This window comes from Cannabis sativa, chromosome 9, assembly GCF_029168945.1.
Source record: "Cannabis sativa cultivar Pink pepper isolate KNU-18-1 chromosome 9, ASM2916894v1, whole genome shotgun sequence".
NCBI classification, from domain to species: domain Eukaryota; kingdom Viridiplantae; phylum Streptophyta; class Magnoliopsida; order Rosales; family Cannabaceae; genus Cannabis; species Cannabis sativa.
This window is the reverse complement of record NC_083609.1, coordinates 47,324,656-47,341,902: the sequence shown is the minus strand read 5'-3', so window position 1 is coordinate 47,341,902 and position 17,247 is coordinate 47,324,656. Positions and strand designations below refer to the sequence as shown.

The following is a 17,247-nucleotide window of genomic DNA, read 5'->3' as shown; positions in this document are numbered from 1 at the left end:
AAATATATTTTGAAAATAACAAATTTGGAAAAGATATGATATGGTTAGGAAATTTTGAAATTTGAGCAAGATTATTTTTAAAAGATAATATTTTAATATCAAAGTAAGATCATTTAAAATTTAATAAAATAATATCTTATCTTATAATTAAAATAAATAAAATAATCTAAAATTTCAAAAATAACCATAAGGCTCCTTTGTGAGAAATCAAATTTTCAAAATTCAAAGCCTACTAATATCAAAAACTAATTTTAATTAATTAAAAATTAATAAAAAATTAATTTTATTCTGAAAATTAGATTTTTAATTGAAAATTTAGATTCTACACAAAATTCTACCAAAAATTAGCTTTTGTTTCAATGAAAAACGATTTTTGAATCAAAAGTTATGACAAAAACAAGAGACACAGGGGTATGCATTGCATACCCCTGCGCGCGCGGATGCATGGGAAACGCCGAGCAAAGAGGCTGCAAGCAGCCCCATTCGACCGAGGATGCTCGGACACGCTGTTGTCTGAAGCGTGTTTGTCCGAGCGAGCCCAAGAGCGTGCGCGCGCGTGTGTGCATTCAAATCCTGATATTTTCGTTCAACTTCTAAAAACTCATAACTAATTCATTAAAAATCCAAATTAGGTTCTGTAAAAGCCTAAATTTATTAGTTTTTTGTCTAATTTCCAGAAAAAATAATCTTAGATCGAAATAAAAAATATTTCAGTAACATAAATTGCAATTTCTAAACTATCATCAAATAAGCACATAAACCACATGAAACCATCCAAATGAACATATAACATCGTTTTAATTCATATTTCATGAAAGTAAATCATTACCATGGCTCTAAGGCCAGTTATTGGATATATTTTACCAGGATCTAGATTTACTAACAAGTATGTTTCATTAACATCCTAATATGAATTCTAAAACAATGAAATAAACACATAAGAGTTTAAGAAAACCTTACCTTGGGTGCAGAGGAATATAATGACTCCTTCCGTTCAGATATCTAGCCCTTGATTCCTTTCTGTAGCAGAGCATTATCAATATCTGAACTTGGATCTCTTTCTCTCCTTCCTTTGATGCTGAATCTCCTTCTTGTTGGTTGATTTTCCACAGTCTTACACACTATGATTGAGATAACACTTGATGTGTGTGGGCACTCACTCATTCACTCAAGGATTTTGAAATTATTGAAGAAGAAAAGAGAAGAAGAGGATTCGGCTATAGAGAATAGATAGAGGCTCAGTTTTCATCTGACAAAGTTAAGTGTGAATGAGAGCCATCACTATCTATTTATAAGTAACCACCTAGGTTTAAGTTAGAATTATTTGGCATTAAAATAATAAAAAAATAAATGATAAAATCCTATAAGTGTGGCCAGCCATGGGCCTTGGATAATGGGCCTCACTTATGCAATTTTGTTGTTTTATCATTTTTGCATCTCATTTTCTCAATAACGCCAATTTTCAAATTCAACCATTTAAATGTCAATTCTAATTATTAAATAACTAAAAATTAATTATTAAATAATATTGTCGTTTAATATATTTATTTATTAGACATATAAAGTCTCTTAATTAATAAATAAACCTAGAATCTCTTTTCTTTACAATTTCGCCCTTGCTTAGTGAAAATTCACAAAGTAGACATAGTCTAACTTTAGAATTATAATTGATTAATCAAAATCAATTATATGAGTCTTACAAGCAATATTATCTCAACTAGTGGGGGGACCATGGGTCTATATAACCGAGCTTCCAATAAGTAGATCAAGAATTTAGCACTAAAATTCACTAACTTATTAATTCTTCGTTGAATCCACGCATAGAACTTAGAATTGCACTCTCAGTATATAGAACGCTCTATATGTTCCACCATATAGACACATCATTAGTTATCCATTGTTATAATCCTAATGTGATCAATGATCCTCTATATGAATGATCTACACTGTAAAGGGATTAGATTACCGTAACACCCTACAATGTATTTATTCCTTAAAAAACTTGACCCCGTATAAATACATTTTCTCATATAAACGATCCTCTATATGAGAAAATGTATTTATCATCAAATAAGCACATAAACCACATGAAACCATCCAAATCAACATATAACATCGTTTTAATTCATATTTCATGAAAGTAAATCATTACCATGGCTCTAAGGCCAGTTATTTGATATATTTTACCAGGATCTAGATTTACTAACAAGTATGTTTCATTAACATCCTAATATGAATTCTAAAACAATGAAATAAACGCATAAGAGTTTAAGAAAACCTTACCTTGGGTGCAGAGGAATATAATGACTCCTTCCGTTCAGATATCTAGCCCTTCCTTTCTGTAGCAGAGCATTATCAATATCTGAACCTGGATCTCTTTCTCTCCTTCCTTTGATGCTGAATCTCCTTCTTGTTGGTTGATTTTCCACAGTCTTACACACTATGATTGAGATAACACTTGATGTGTGTGGGCACTCACTCATTCACTCAAGGATTTTGAAATTATTGAAGAAGAAAAGAGAAGAAGAGGATTCGGCTATAGAGAATAGATAGAGGCTCAGTTTTCATCTGACAAAGTTAAGTGTGAATGAGAGCCATCACTATCTATTTATAGGTAACCACCTAGGTTTAAGTTAGAATTATTTGGCATTAAAATAATGAAAAAATAAATGATAAAACCCTATAAGTGTGGCCGGCCATGGGCCTTGGATAATGGGCCTCACTTATGCAATTTTGTTGTTTTATCATTTTTGCATCTCATTTTCTCAATAACGCCAATTTTCAAATTCAACCATTTAAATGTCAAATCTAATTATTAAATAACTAAAAATTAATTATTAAATAATATTGTCATTTAATATATTTATTTATTAGACATATAAAGTCTCTTAATTAATAAATAAACCTAGAATCTCTTTTCTTTACAATTTCGCCCTTGCTTAGTGAAAATTCACAAAGTAGACATAGTCTAACTTTAGAATTATAATTGATTAATCAAAATCAATTAACTGAGTCTTACAAGCAGTATGGTCTCAACTAGTATGGGGACCATGGGTCTATATATCCGAGCTTCCAATAAGTAGATCAAGAATTTATATCTTAAATTCACTGACTTATTAATTCTTCGTTGAATCCACGCATAGAACTTAGAATTGCACTCTCAGTATATAGAACGCTCTATATGTTCCACGATATAGACACGTCATTAGTTATCTATTGTTATAACCCTAATGTGATCAATGATCCTCTATATAGATGATTTACAATGTAAAGGGATTAAATTACCGTAACACCCTACAATGTATTTTATCCTTAAAACACTTAACCTTGTATAAATGATATTTCAGCTAAGTGAAATGAGATCTCCACCATTTATTTTCGTTTGGTTAAGCTCGAAGGAAATCATCCTTTACTTTCTATTCGCCAGATAGAAGCTATAGATTCCATATTTATGTTAGCGCTCCCACTCAATTACACTATCGTGTTCCCAAAATGTAGGTATCCCCCTGACCCAAAAGTAGGCTTAACTAACAAATCAAAGAACACGAATAACACTCTTGAGATTGAACCTAATCATATCAGGATTAATATCATTTGATCTAGGATCAACAGGTGATATTGAATTGAATAGATATTACGGTAAATTCTAGTATATAGAGCATTCTATATACTGAGAGTGCAATTCTAAGTTCTATGCGTGGATTCAACGAAGAATTAATAAGTTAGTGAATTTTAGTAATAAATTCTTGATCTACTTATTGGAAGCTCGGTTATATAGACCCATGGTGCCCGCACTCGTTGAGATAATATTGCTTGTAAGACTCATGTAATTGGTTTTGATTAATCAATTATAATTCTCAAGTTAGACTATGTCTATTTGTGAATTTTTCACTAAGTAAGGGCGAAATTGTAAAGAAAGAGTTATTAGGGGCATATTTGTTAATTATGATACTTTGTATGGTTCAATTAATAAATATGATAAATGAAAATATTATTTAATAATTATTTATAGTTATTAAATAGTTAGAATTGACATTTAAATGGTTGAATTAGAAAATTGGCGTTTTTGAGAAAATCAGATACAAAAGTGATAAAACTGCAAAATTACAAAAAGTGAGGCCCAAATCCAATAAGCCATGGCCGGCCACTTTTTTAGCTATTATCTTCTGATATTTTAATTTTTTTAATGCCAAATGATTCAAACCTAACCCTAGTGGAATGCTATAAATAGATAGTGAAGGCTTCAGGAAAATTACACTTTTCATTCAGAAAAACTTGAGCCTCTCTCTCTACCTTTGGCTGCCACTCTCTCTCTCTCTTCTTCCTTAATATTTCAAAACCCCTTAGTGATTAGAGTAGTGGCCACACACAGCAAGCAATACCTCAATCATAGTGAGGAAGATCGTGAAGAAAGTTTTTCAGCAAAAGGACTTTCAGCATCAAAGATTCAGAGAAAGAGATCCAGGTTCAGATCTTGATAATACTCTGCGACAGAAAGGATACAAGGGTTAGAGATCTGAACGGAAGGAGTCATTTAATTCCGCTACACCCAATGTAAGGTTTCCTAAACTTTATATGTGTTTATTTCATCGTTTTAGAAAGTTCATATTTAGGGTGTTAATCAACATACTTGTGAGTAGATCTAAGATCCTGGTAAAATAATTTCCCACATTTTTCACAAGCCTCTGGGTTTTTGGCGAGATACATTTTCAGAATGGATCATCTCTTTCTTACTAGAATGTCTCTTCTGGGTTCAGAAGTTCATCCTCCCGAACTCATCTTACCCAGACGCACCAACCAATTTCCATTTGTTCCCAAAGACTTCAAGCCTCGACTGGAGTCAGAAATAATGGATTCCAAGGCTGAGCAGCTTCCGACCAATCCAAACCAGGGGAACCCCGTAACTCGCCATGGGAGATCCTCACAAGTGATCCCTAAGGGTACAGATCTTGTGAGCGATCTTAAAAGTCCTCCTCAAGCTGATAAAGAATTCCAGGGGAAGGTTGGCATGGTTGCAGATGAACCTGGGAAGAAACTTAGCGTGGTTTCTTTTAGAGAATCTAGCCAAGCCAAGACCCAAACCTATGCCAGAAGACCTTTGCACCATCCTCTTTCTGGTATTGAGGAATTTCCTGAGGCTGGGAAAGAGATCTCAGCTTCAGGGAATGAGATCCTCTGATGATGAGGAGATAATGAGGTATGTGCAAAGATCAAGGCTCTCTACATGTAGCCGATCTTTTTCAAGCAATGTGTAGTCGGTCTTTCTCCGAGCTACGTGTAGACGGTCTTTCTCAAGTTCATCGGCTTCCCCTTTCATCCTTGGTTTAGGAAGATGACTTAAGGGTTTGCCCCTTGTGGCATTTTTGTACAGACAAGTTTGTAACCCAACTTGGGTTTTATTTTATCTTAATGCCTTGTACTATTTTCATTCGAACTTAATACAATTTTGTTTACTTGCGTTTTTATTCACAATGTAAACAACTATATTTTGATCAAATGTACAGTACTTTTGGGTTTTTCCATTGCTCATAATCTTCCTGTTTAAGTGGTTAGTAATCTACTAAACTTTTCAATTTTTGAGCAGTTGTCAATTCTGCCTCGCTATAGCAATAATAATCTCCCTTAAGCAAACTTAAATATACTTTAATGATTCTATCACTTTGTATATTTTTAATTTGCTTGTATGGATAGTTATATTATCTATCCATTTTTTAGGTTCAAGTACTTTTATCAAGGCGTCGTGATGCCTCATTTAGTACTTTCCAAGATCGCGAGAACCGTTAGTATTCAGTTTTATACGTGAGTTATAACTTTTGATTTTCCTTTCCCGTCGGATAGGTTTTAAATAAAAAATTATAGTTGTTTGATCCCTTCTTCGTCAAAAAGGTTTGATCAAGGTGTTATAACGATTCGACCCCTCTCTCGTCAAAAAGGTTTGGTCAGGGAGTTTTAACAGTTAGACTCCACTTTTGTCAAAGAGGTTTAGTCGTGAACCTTTGAATTTCAAAAAAAAAAAATTGAAATGACGGGTTTGCATTATATAATGTATTTTCAAATCAATTCCGGTTAATCATACATAAATGCCCCTTGAGTAATTTTAAAGAATAAAACTTTATTTTTACTCAATATAAATGATTCTCTTTATTCATAAGTGAAGTTTAAAGTTTACATCAGTAATGCGAGTTACATCATTTATTTATTGGTAGTAGGGTCGCAAATGTTCTACGTTCTAGTAGTTCTTTATCAGCGAGCCATCCAGTCGAGTTAATATATAAACTCTGACTCCGACTACTGCTTCGACGACATATGGACCCTAAACCATGCATTGCTGGATACTGAACAGGAAGTTAGAACCCGTTTTATGCAGGTGCAGAGAGAATATACTTCTTTTTTGCAGTAGAGAGCCAAAATTACATGGATACAGAATGGAGATTCAAATACAGCCCTATTCCATGCAAGTATAAAGCAAAGAATTAGGTAGAATGAAATCTTCTCGATTGAGCAACAAGATGGGACAAGAGCACATGAACCTCAACAAGTTACAAATGCCTTTGTTTCTTACTATAGAGATTTTTTGGGGACTCAACTAGAAGGAACGAGGAAAGTCAGCACCAAAATAATAAACAGAGGAAACATCCTATCCCAGAACCAGGCAGACATGCTCACACAGAAATTCACTATGGAGAAGGTGAAACAAGCTGTGTTTGGGATTCCAGGAGACAAAGCTCCCGAGCCAAATGGTTTCTCAAGCTTCTTCTATCAGGACAACAGAGAACTAGTTGGTGATGAAGTGTATCAAGCAATCACATCTTTCTTGGAATCTGGTAAGATACTCAAAGAGATCAATTCTACAATTCAACTGTAGTGCCTAAAATGAAATGTCTAAATACTATCAAAGACATTAGACTGATAGCTTGTTGTAATGTTGTGTACTAAATGGCAACAAAGCTTTTGTGTTCTACATTGAAAGTAATTCTTCCTGATTTAGTTTCTCAAAATTAGGGTGGATTCATTGAAAGGAGATTTATAGGTCATAACATAATGATATGTCAGGACCTAGTTAGGCATTATAGTAGGAAAACAAATAAGGCTAGTTGTCTTATCAAGCTTGATCTGTAAAAAGCCTATGATACTATAGAGTGGGATTTTATTAAAGAAATGCTCCATGAACTTAACTTTCCAAAGTCATTCATTACTCTTGTGATGAATTGTGTACGCACTCCTAAATTCTCACTCATGTGTTAATGGGACTTTGCACAGCTTTTTTGAATCAAAAAGAGGCCTTAGACGAGTGACCCCATGTCCCCACTACTATTTGTTTTAGGTATGTAATACCTCTCTAGAATTATGGGGAAAATTAGAGAGAAGCATGATTTCAAATTCCACCATAGATGTGTAAACATCAAGATAAACCATCTTTCTTTTGCTGATGATGTTCTCTTGTTTTGTAATGGTGACTTTAAGAGTCTTTATTATATGTTTCAAGGCCTCAAGGTATTCTCTTTAACTTCGGGTTTACAGTCGAACCCCTCAAAATCTGCTATTTATAGTAGTAAAATGCCAAGATCAGACCTGAATATGATTGTAAATGCCTCTGTTTTCACAATTCATAAGCTACCATTTACTTACTTGGGGATCCCAAGTTGCTTGAAAAGAATTTCAGGTAAGGAATGTGAGATTCCCGTTGAAAAAATGACAGCTAGGATTAAAACATGGAGTTAGAGAAATCTATCGTTTGCGGGTAGAGTAACCCTCATAAACTCGGTTCTTCTCACTATTCATACATATTGGAGTTAGCTTTTATTACTACCTAAGAAGGTGATACAAAGAATTGAAGCTACATGCAGGAACTATCTATGGAAAGGCCATGCTTTGTACCAAGGGTCTGGTCTTGTGGCCTGGGATTTTATATGTTAACCTAAGTCTGCTGTAGGGCTGGGTTTAAGGATTGTTTCAGCATGGAATAAAGCTACAATGGGGAAGTACATATATGCTTTAGCCAATAAAGAGGATAGCTTATGGTTGAGATAGATAAATAGTATTTACTTGCATAATGAGGATTGGTGGGGTTACAACCTACCAAGCCAAGCTAGCTGGTACTGGACTTGTTTGGTGAGACTCAAAGAGCAGTTTAAGACTGCTTTGAATGGCAATCTGTTGCTGTAGAAGTACTCTGTGGCTCAGAGTTACCATCTGCTAAGTCCAGTTCAGGTGAAAGTGCATTGGTGTAAACAAATATGGGGGAGACTTAACACACCGAAACATGGTTTTGTATCTTGGCTAGCTATTCAACAAAGGCTCAAAACAAGAGATAGATTGTTCAAGATGTGAATTAGTGTTGACCAACAATGCTTGCTGTGTAAAGTGCAGACTGAAACATCAGCTCACTTATTCTTTGACTTTCCAACATCTCGGTTGTGTCTGCATCAAATCAAAGATTGGCTGCAATGGAAACCACAAAATCACAATCTTGCTGGTCTGGTACGATGGCTCGGGAAAGCTAAAATCAGCAAATTCAGGAAGCTTGTAATAGCTGCTGCTGTTACTAGCTTAGTTTATCATATATGGAAGATGAGGAATGTGACTTAGGGCCCGTTTGGCACCGCTTTTGAAAAAGCTAAAAGCTACTTTTTGAAAAAACTGTGATAAAAATGTGTTTGGTAAGCAGTCAAAAAACAGCTTTTTGAAAAAAATTTAGAGAAGCTACAACTAAAAGCTAAAGCTGCTCCAACTCAACTTTTAAAAAAAGTTGTTTGATTAAAAGACTATAATAATTTTTTTGTACTAAAATCATATATATTTATTTATTATATATTAAAAAAATTAAAATATTTAAAATAAATAATTATTAAATCTTTTATTTTTTTCAAAAAGTGATAATTTATATTTTATTTAATATTAATAAACGACATCAACTCAAAAAATTTCTTATATACTTAAGTTTCTAATTTCTTTTTTAAAATTTAACAAAACATAATCTAAAAATACTATAAATTATTTTTATCAAATGCATATAAATTTATATTTGCAAAAAAAAAAATATATATATATATATAGAAAATAAAGTATAATATAAAATAAATTTTTACACATTTGTGATTATAATAAACTAGATTATAGCATAATCATTATCATTATAATAGATCTTAACAAATTCACAGTACTTTAAAATTTATAATTTACCAAACACTCATTTCCCACAGTACCGCTGTGTCAAACTGGCCCTTACTGGAATAAGGAAACTTAAGATGGTATGAAAATGTGCAAGGATTTGAAGGCTGTAGTCCTCCAAAGAGTGAAATTATTTTGGCCTAAAAAAGTTTCTAGTGATGACAAAGAGTGGTTCTACTCATTGTATTGAAAAACCGATTATTCTTCTTGTACAAATTGTATGGATACACAATTTAGGCTTGATTTTTTCGGGTATTATTAGGTTGTAAAAAGTTTTGTGAGTTAATACAATTTTCCCGATTCATTAAAAAAAACAAAGTGTTACCAACTTGTTGTTACATCACGTTATTACAACAACTTTTAATAAGTGTTATTGTATTTTTTTCAATAAATTAAATTGAGATTTCTTCTCACAAACACTTGCAATATATATTAAATATAAACAAGATGATTTTATAATATCAAAGATGCACAAGTAACTCATGAGTAAGGGAAAAGTAGATGAACATCATGATAGTCTAGTCTGGGAAAATGACTTGTCAATCTCTTCAGATTCGAAACTAAACTTTCCCTTTCTAGCACAAGCTCACGGATTTTGTAGATAGATCATCACCAACATCACAAGCTCTATCATAAAAAAAGGAAGGAAAAATTGCAGCCATTAGTATATTATATTTTGTATTCACTAGTGCTTAATAATTTGGTCGTTACAGCTGAGCATATATGATCATAGTGATTTTATTTTTGGTATTTATACTAAGATCACAACATTTACAGAAAACTCATATTTACGTATATAGTAGTCTTCTAAATGAAAAGGGAAAAAAAAAGGTTGCAACTCACTGCCCACTACGAGACTCTGTCATGACTCATGCTTAAGGAAACCTCCTAAGCCTCTAGCATTTGTGAACTTGTAGACAGCTCCAGAAACTGAAGACACAAAAGTTGGATCGATAGCAAATTAGACTATATGAAACACATATAACACTTTCCATTACAAAAAATTAAAAAAAAAAAAAAACACACACACACACATAAACACTAATCAAATGCTCAAGCTGAGAATACGTATACCTTCATATCCGCCGAAAACCGGATCCTCTGACAACATTAAAGGGCTATCCAGATTTACATATCTGCAAAATGAAAAGGACTGTTTAGGCCTTTGTTCATGAAAGGGTATCTAAAGAAAGGTAGAAAGAATTAGTAATTACAACAAAACCAATTTAAATTAATCCACTTAGTGTTGAGGAAGACACAAATTAAGAGAAAGTAAAATTACTTGAAGCATCCAAGTCCACAAGTCAAATGACCAGCGAAGCCTGTGGCAATTCTAGTCTCAACCATGCTATCAATTACAAGATTCAAGCCTGATTTTCTTGCAACATCAATGACCTCGAGTGTTTCTAGAACCCCAAATTTTGCAAGTTTAATGTTGATAAAATCTACTAATTTATCTTGTATTACTCTCTTTACATCATTCATGCTCTGGCAGCTCTCATCTGCACCAACATGAATCCCATATTTGTCTCTTGCAACATTTCGAACATAAGCAAGACCATTCCAGTCATCTTTGCGAACAGGTTGCTCAAAGAGAACTGGACTTATTCCCATGCCTGGAAAGAACAACAATCTATAATTAATGTACTTATTAAGTACTCAGTGCTTTATTTCAGGACGTAATGGCATAAACTAGTATTATGAAATGTTGAGAATGTGAAATACCATGCAATTTCTCAAGAACCATCACAGCTTCTTCCGAAGTGTACTTCCCATTTGCATCCAAAATAAACAAGCATTGGGGCTGAGCTAATTTTACAGCTTTAATAACTTCGAGTTCTGCATTTATGTTTAATCCCATATCGAACATTATGGTATTGAACCCTTGGCCATAGTACTTTGAAGCCAATTGAGAAGCTCTAGCTGGAGATACAATTGGGATCTGTAGATTATGAGACCAAATTTGAGAACCAAATAATTGTATTCATAGTAATTAATACTACTATTTAAAACTCAATAAAAATTGATAAATAATTGCCATATTTAAGATTAGCATGAATGTGGTACGTACTGTTATGGAAGTAGTTAATCTATTTGAAACACCACCAAATAATCTCCACAGAGGCACATCAATGCTATTGGCAACTGCATCAATCAATGCCATTTCAACTCCTGCCCTGAGCTTCACAAGACATTTTCACTCAAAATATATAAGCATTGTTATTAACTAAACACTATATTAATGCAGTACGTTATAAATGATCATATATTATTTATTCAACAAGATATGTACATATTGTGCCATCAATCATATGTGACATTACGATGCCTTTTAACATCTTAAACTCAAATTAATTAGCAATTTTTCCCCTAAATTTTGACATGTACTAAATCATGCTCTCTGAACTTTTTTGGCCGTTAAAAATTCTCCCTGAACTATTAAGATTGTTAAATTGAAGAACTTTTATCTAATTTTAGTAAAAAAATTTAACATAAATGAAAGTTCAGAGGCATAATTTAATACATATAAAAGTTTGAGTGGTAAGATTTGGTAGATATCAAAGTCTGGAGAGAATGATTTAATACCTGAAACAGTAAAATTGAATGAAATTAGACAAAAGTCTTTAAATTTAACAATCTCAATAGTTCAGGGGGAATTTTTAATGGCCAAAAAAGTTCAGGGGGCATGATATGGTATATGTTAAAGTTCGGGAAAAAGATTGCTAATTAGCCATGTATATATTATATAAATATTATAAATTTTTAGTTATTACCATAATTTTGTAAAGAATAAGAACATTGTGAATTGATGATGAGATTAATTAAAAAGAAAAATGAGAATAAAATATCAAAGGTTGGAAGGGAAGTTCATACTAAAATAAAAAACAATGCATATCCTGGAATAACTTTGAAAATGAAAATTAAAAATTTGCGAAATTTTAAATTAAGGATTGAATTTTGGTAATTGAAAAAATAATGTATTTAGTATGATTAAATATCCATAAAAGAAAAACATTATCCATAAAAGAAATTATGAAATATTGTAATAATTTGTATTTACAGAGGACACTCCAACCACTAAAGATACACAAAATTTAATCCAAATCCTTTTGTTCAAAGAATTGGATTGGATTCAAGTCTAATGGATTTCATGTCATTAAATATGTTAACTGTTGGCAAATAATTATACAATAAAAACTATAGAATCTTTTTTATATTTTTACTTCAAAACAGTTTTTTTTTCTTGGATTTTTACGAAAGTCTATATAGAAATTTTTATAGCAACTAATGAAACAACTTAAAGCCCAACTAAAATCTATATAGCAATCCACATAAAAACTACCGGAATAACCTAAAACGTAAATTTAAAAAAAAATAAGAAATAGTATATGAAATAATTTCTCAAAAATATATTACGTATTATAAATTTAATATAAAATATGTAAATAAATATAAACTACTAAAAGACATACACTACCTAAGAATATAACATATCTCTTACATAATTAATAATCTATTAATATGATGTTATGTAGGGGTGTTTGCGGTGCGGGTGGTGCAGTTTTTGACTATTTTTTTTAAATCAACCCGCACATGCGATTTTTCAATTTCCCAAACTGGCCCTGCACCGCAAAAAATAATGTGCTGCGGTGCGGTTTATGTGGTTTGGACTATCACTAAGGGCTCGTTTGGTACGCCGTATTTTAATATATTGTATTGTATTGTGTTAGATTGTGTTGTATTGTATTGTATTGTATTAGTATTATTTAATACAATACAATGTTTGGTATTGACTTGTATTAATTGATTGTGTAAAGTTATAATATATTTTTAATACACTCGATCCCAACACCAACTACGGGTCTAGGTCTCGGGTACCGGGTCCGGATCCCAGGTTCGGGTCCACGTCTTGGGTCCGGGTCCGAGTCGGGGTCCTGGATCCGGGTCTGGGTCCGAGTTCGAGACCGGGACCAGGTCCGGGTCCCGGGTTTTAGGTCCGGGTTTGGGTTCGGGCCCGCGTCCGTGTCCAGGTATGGAGTTCGAGGTCGGGGTTTGGGTCCGCGGTCCCCGGTCGGGGTCGAGGTCTGGGGTCCAGGGTCTAGGGTCCAGGGTCTAGGGTTCTGGGTCTCGGGTCCCGGGTCTTGGGTCCGGGTCGGGGTCCTGGGTCTGGGTCTAGGGTCCGGGGTCAGGGGTCCGGGTCAGGGTCTGGGGTGCGGAGTTGGGGTCGGTGTCCAGGCTTGGGTCCAGGTCAGAGATTGGTGTTGACCCGAAATCTTTTGTAAATATTATAATACAAGCTAATACGGACCATTTATTATGTATTAAATAATACAACAAACATTGTATTAAAAAATTTGGTCATAATAATTAATACAATACATAGTTTTATCCAAACATAGTGTTATTTATTATTTAATACAATATGACCCTTATACTGTGTACTAAACGAGCCCAAAATAATTAAAATATCACAAATACAATAAAGCTTGAGCAACACTTGTCAAAAATACAATAAGACTTGAAAATAAATATGAAAAAAAAGTTTTAAGTTTACACAATGCAATAATTAGTGGGCTTAGGTTGGGCTTTCACATTGGACCTAAATAAATATAAAAATTGGTATTTTTATATTATGCGGTGTGGTGCAGTGCGGTTTGAACCGCATGTTAATAATTTAAAACCGCAAACCGCACCGCACCGCACGGTTTAGAAAAATTTCAAACCGCGACCACATCGCAAAGAATTTCAAACCACACTTTTTTTTGCGTTGGGGGCGATTTGAGCGGTTTGAATGGTTTGATGAACACCCTATTGTTATGTTCAAATTTAGTATAAAAATCCATTGAAAAATTGGATCTTATAGTCTAATTAGAGGTAATAACTTAGATTTTAAACATTTGTTTTTGGAAAATGATTGTAAATACTTTTGGAGAAATGTTTAGTGAACTTCCCAAATTGATTATCTCTTTCAACATTCATGCTAATTTTTTTTATCCAACTATATATTTTTTTTTTTTGGCTAATTAGGATTGTCCCCTGAACTTTGACATGTACCAAATCATGCTCCCTGAACTTTTAAGGCCATTGAAAATGCCCCCTGAACTATTGAGATTGTTGGATTTAAGGACTTTTGTCTAATTTTATTCAATTTTACTATTTCAATGATTGTTTGTCTACTAAACCATATTCCTCAGATTTTGATATCTACCAAATCATGCCCTTCGAACTTTGACATGTACTTAATTATGCCCCCTGAACTTTCATTCATGTTAGACTTTTTTACTAAAATTAGAAAAAAGTCCTTAAATACAACAATCTCAATAGTTCAGGGGGCATTTTCAATAACCTTAAAAGTTTAGGGAGCATAATTTGGTACATGTCAAAGTTCAGAAGACAAAACTCATAATTAGTCTTCTTTTTTTTTTTTTCAAGATTGTGTATAGGAAATTATTTTTAAGATCACTTGTAATTTTTTATAAAAATTCCTCTTTCTTACAATTCCGCAGATATTTGAACTTTATTTTTGGAAGTGTATAATTTTTCATGAAAATGTCTTGATATATTATTATAATTTTTTTTTGAGTTATCACGCATATATATACAACTAAATATTTGAATTTTATTTTTAAAATTTATAAGTTATTTAATTTTTTTTAAAAAAATTTACAAGTAATTTTATATAACTACAATACATGTTATTAATAGAAAAATAAATTAAAAAATTCCTTTAATCCCAAAACAAATAAAGACTATACCAAAATAATCATTTAGAAATGTACTATAAGATTACCCAATATTTTTTTTAAAACACATGATATAAACATATTTCTTATAATCTGATTGCATTTGATCCAAATGTAAATATTAGAGATAAATTAAATTACATCGGCTTCAATCAGAATCTTTAACATTTAACTTTAAATTTGTTATGGTTATTATTTATATAAAAAAATACAAATTAACAAATGGCTACAACTCGGTAAAATGACTCTTTAATATAAAATTTAGAACAAAATACAATACTTTTCCTATTTTCTTTCATTGCTGAAATAAAAAACAAAAAAAAGGCCAAAATTATTACTTATAAGTAAAATAATATTAAGGGTAAATACAACTTTGAAATCTTTGTTTTACAAAAGTTACTAATTAGGCATTTTGTTTTGTTAAATAACAAAATAACAAAATTTGTACAAAGAAGACCCTAAAATTATTTTTTATCAAAATAAAATTTAATAATAATAGTGTTTTGATAAAATACTGTTTATGTTTTCTATATATGTATTAGAAATTGTCTCCAGATTAGTTATATTAAAAAAAAATTGTCAAAAATTAAACTCATAATCTTATTTTTACCATTTTAAAAAATATAAGATTCATTTTATTATTTAATAAAATAAAAGTTGTAATCAATAATTTTAACAAAATATTTGATCTAAAATAATAAAAATAACGATAAATTATTATTGGAATATAACTGACCGTCTTAAAAAATAAAATTAATCTTAAAAAGTGTTCATTTGATTTGCTAAATTATAAGGAAGGTCATATAATGATTATAAATACTCCTGCTAAAAAATAATTATAAATACTCACAGAAACATATTCCTGTCCGTGAAGAATAGAACCAATCTGTTGAAGCACCAAATTCAAAGTCAACGGTGGACTCCGGCGCAGAAACTCACAGACCTTGGCCAGAGCCGCCTCTGCTGACGTGGCAGGGGTGGCAGAGGCCTCGCCCCATCCGACGCAGCCATTCCTCAATTCAACTCTAATGGCCATATTTTGAAGCTGAGACGACGAAACAGTCTCAGCAGGCTCAGTGATGAGTTTAAGCCTCAATGGTCTCTCTTCAGCTTCTTGAACGTCAACCCAGAAAGTCTCCATCAAATTCTTGAATCTAAAGCTGCTCGATTCGTCTTTATTACACACTAAATCCGGCACAGCCACCAGCTCACTACTACCTGCGGTCCCTGAAAAACTGGCGTTGTTGACATTGAGATTGGGCTTTCTGGGTGTCCAGCTTTGGAATTGGAAAGCTCTCTTTTGGTTTCCGGAGCAGAAGAAAGATGTTGATGGAGAAATCACAGTACAATAACGAAACGCTGCCATTTTCTCAGGTGTTGTTAATTTCTGATGAATTTTTCTAGGAAACTGTTTTTGTCGGGAGGTGTAGTTTCAGGTGAGAGATGCTAATAATAGGGTACGCATGGTACTAGTGGATCAGTGACTTGGAATTAGTTGAATTATATAATATTGGGTAATGATTATAATACATATTACATATTCATTAATGAAACCGAAACGGTGAAAGGTGTGTTTCATATTTTTAAAGCCCCAATTTTTTATTCATATTATTATTAGTATAATTAAATAATTTAATGATAAAGAACCACTTATATTCTTTATAAAATATGTATAACTAAAACAAATGACTATAATAATTTATTTTTTAGCATTGCTACTTCTCTTTATGTTTAGATTTCCCATATGTGAATTTTGTGTTAAATTTTATTAAAAAAAATAAATGTTATATTTAGTATAAATTTTATAATTATAGTTTAATGCATAAAAAATAAAATAAAATTTATTTTAATAAAGTAAAAAAAACTAACAAAAACATTAACTTTTTATTAAAAATATATATAAAAAATATATTAAATATATAAATAAAAATATAAAAAAATTATTCATTACATAAATAGATAGCAAAAAATAAATAAAAACCTGATATTTATTGTGATGTAAAATTTATATTAAATTTAGTACAAATTTTATCATGTTTCAAATTTAAATTACATCACAAATTACTAGGGGTGTGCAGAAATTCATCCGATCCAATCCCAACCAATCCAATCCCAACCGATCCAATAGATTCGGATATCCAATCATAATTGGATCGGATTGGATTTGCAACCGATCCAATAGATTCGGATATCCAATCATAATTGGATCGGATTGGATGCAAATTTAAAAATCCAATTGGATCGGATTGGATGTTGGATGAGACATCCGATCCAATGAATAACCGAACTGATCCAATCTAATATCATCCAATGTCCATCCATTCATATTTAA

The 17,247-nt window shown here is 32.1% G+C and overlaps 1 protein-coding gene across 2 annotated transcripts; it reads right to left on the bottom strand.

The window, feature by feature from the left end:
* Positions 1–9,492: 9,492 nt before the first annotated feature.
* On the bottom strand, positions 9,493–16,531 carry LOC115723013 (L-Ala-D/L-amino acid epimerase). 2 transcript variants are annotated; one of them, XM_030652409.2, is made up of 7 exons: positions 15,766–16,515; positions 11,243–11,353; positions 10,897–11,113; positions 10,454–10,787; positions 10,246–10,307; positions 10,015–10,101; positions 9,493–9,798 (listed from the first exon to the last, which is right to left on the bottom strand). In XM_030652409.2, exons 1-6 carry the CDS (start codon positions 16,279–16,281, stop codon positions 10,034–10,036), a joined length of 1,308 nt encoding a protein of 435 aa, XP_030508269.2. In that variant the 5' UTR covers positions 16,282–16,515; the 3' UTR covers positions 9,493–9,798; positions 10,015–10,033. The 2 variants fall into 2 exon arrangements, with proteins under 2 accessions (XP_030508269.2, XP_030508270.2); XM_030652410.2 differs by lacking the exon at positions 9,493–9,798 and having other exon boundaries at positions 9,811–10,101; positions 15,766–16,531.
* Between the last annotated feature and the right edge of the window lie 716 nt (positions 16,532–17,247).

Bases quoted from the DNA above. Each gene is read 5' to 3' on its own strand.
- LOC115723013 (XM_030652410.2), bottom strand. From the start codon at position 16,281: ATGGCAGCGTTTCGTTATTGTACTGTGATTTCTCCATCAACATCTTTC. The intron at 11,354-15,765 runs GTGAGTATTTAT...TGTCTTGTGAAG, and splicing joins ACGGACAGGAATATGTTTCT to CTCAGGGCAGGAGTTGAAAT. The intron at 10,308-10,453 runs GTAATTTTACTT...TTCATTTTGCAG, and splicing joins TGTGGACTTGGATGCTTCAA to ATATGTAAATCTGGATAGCC.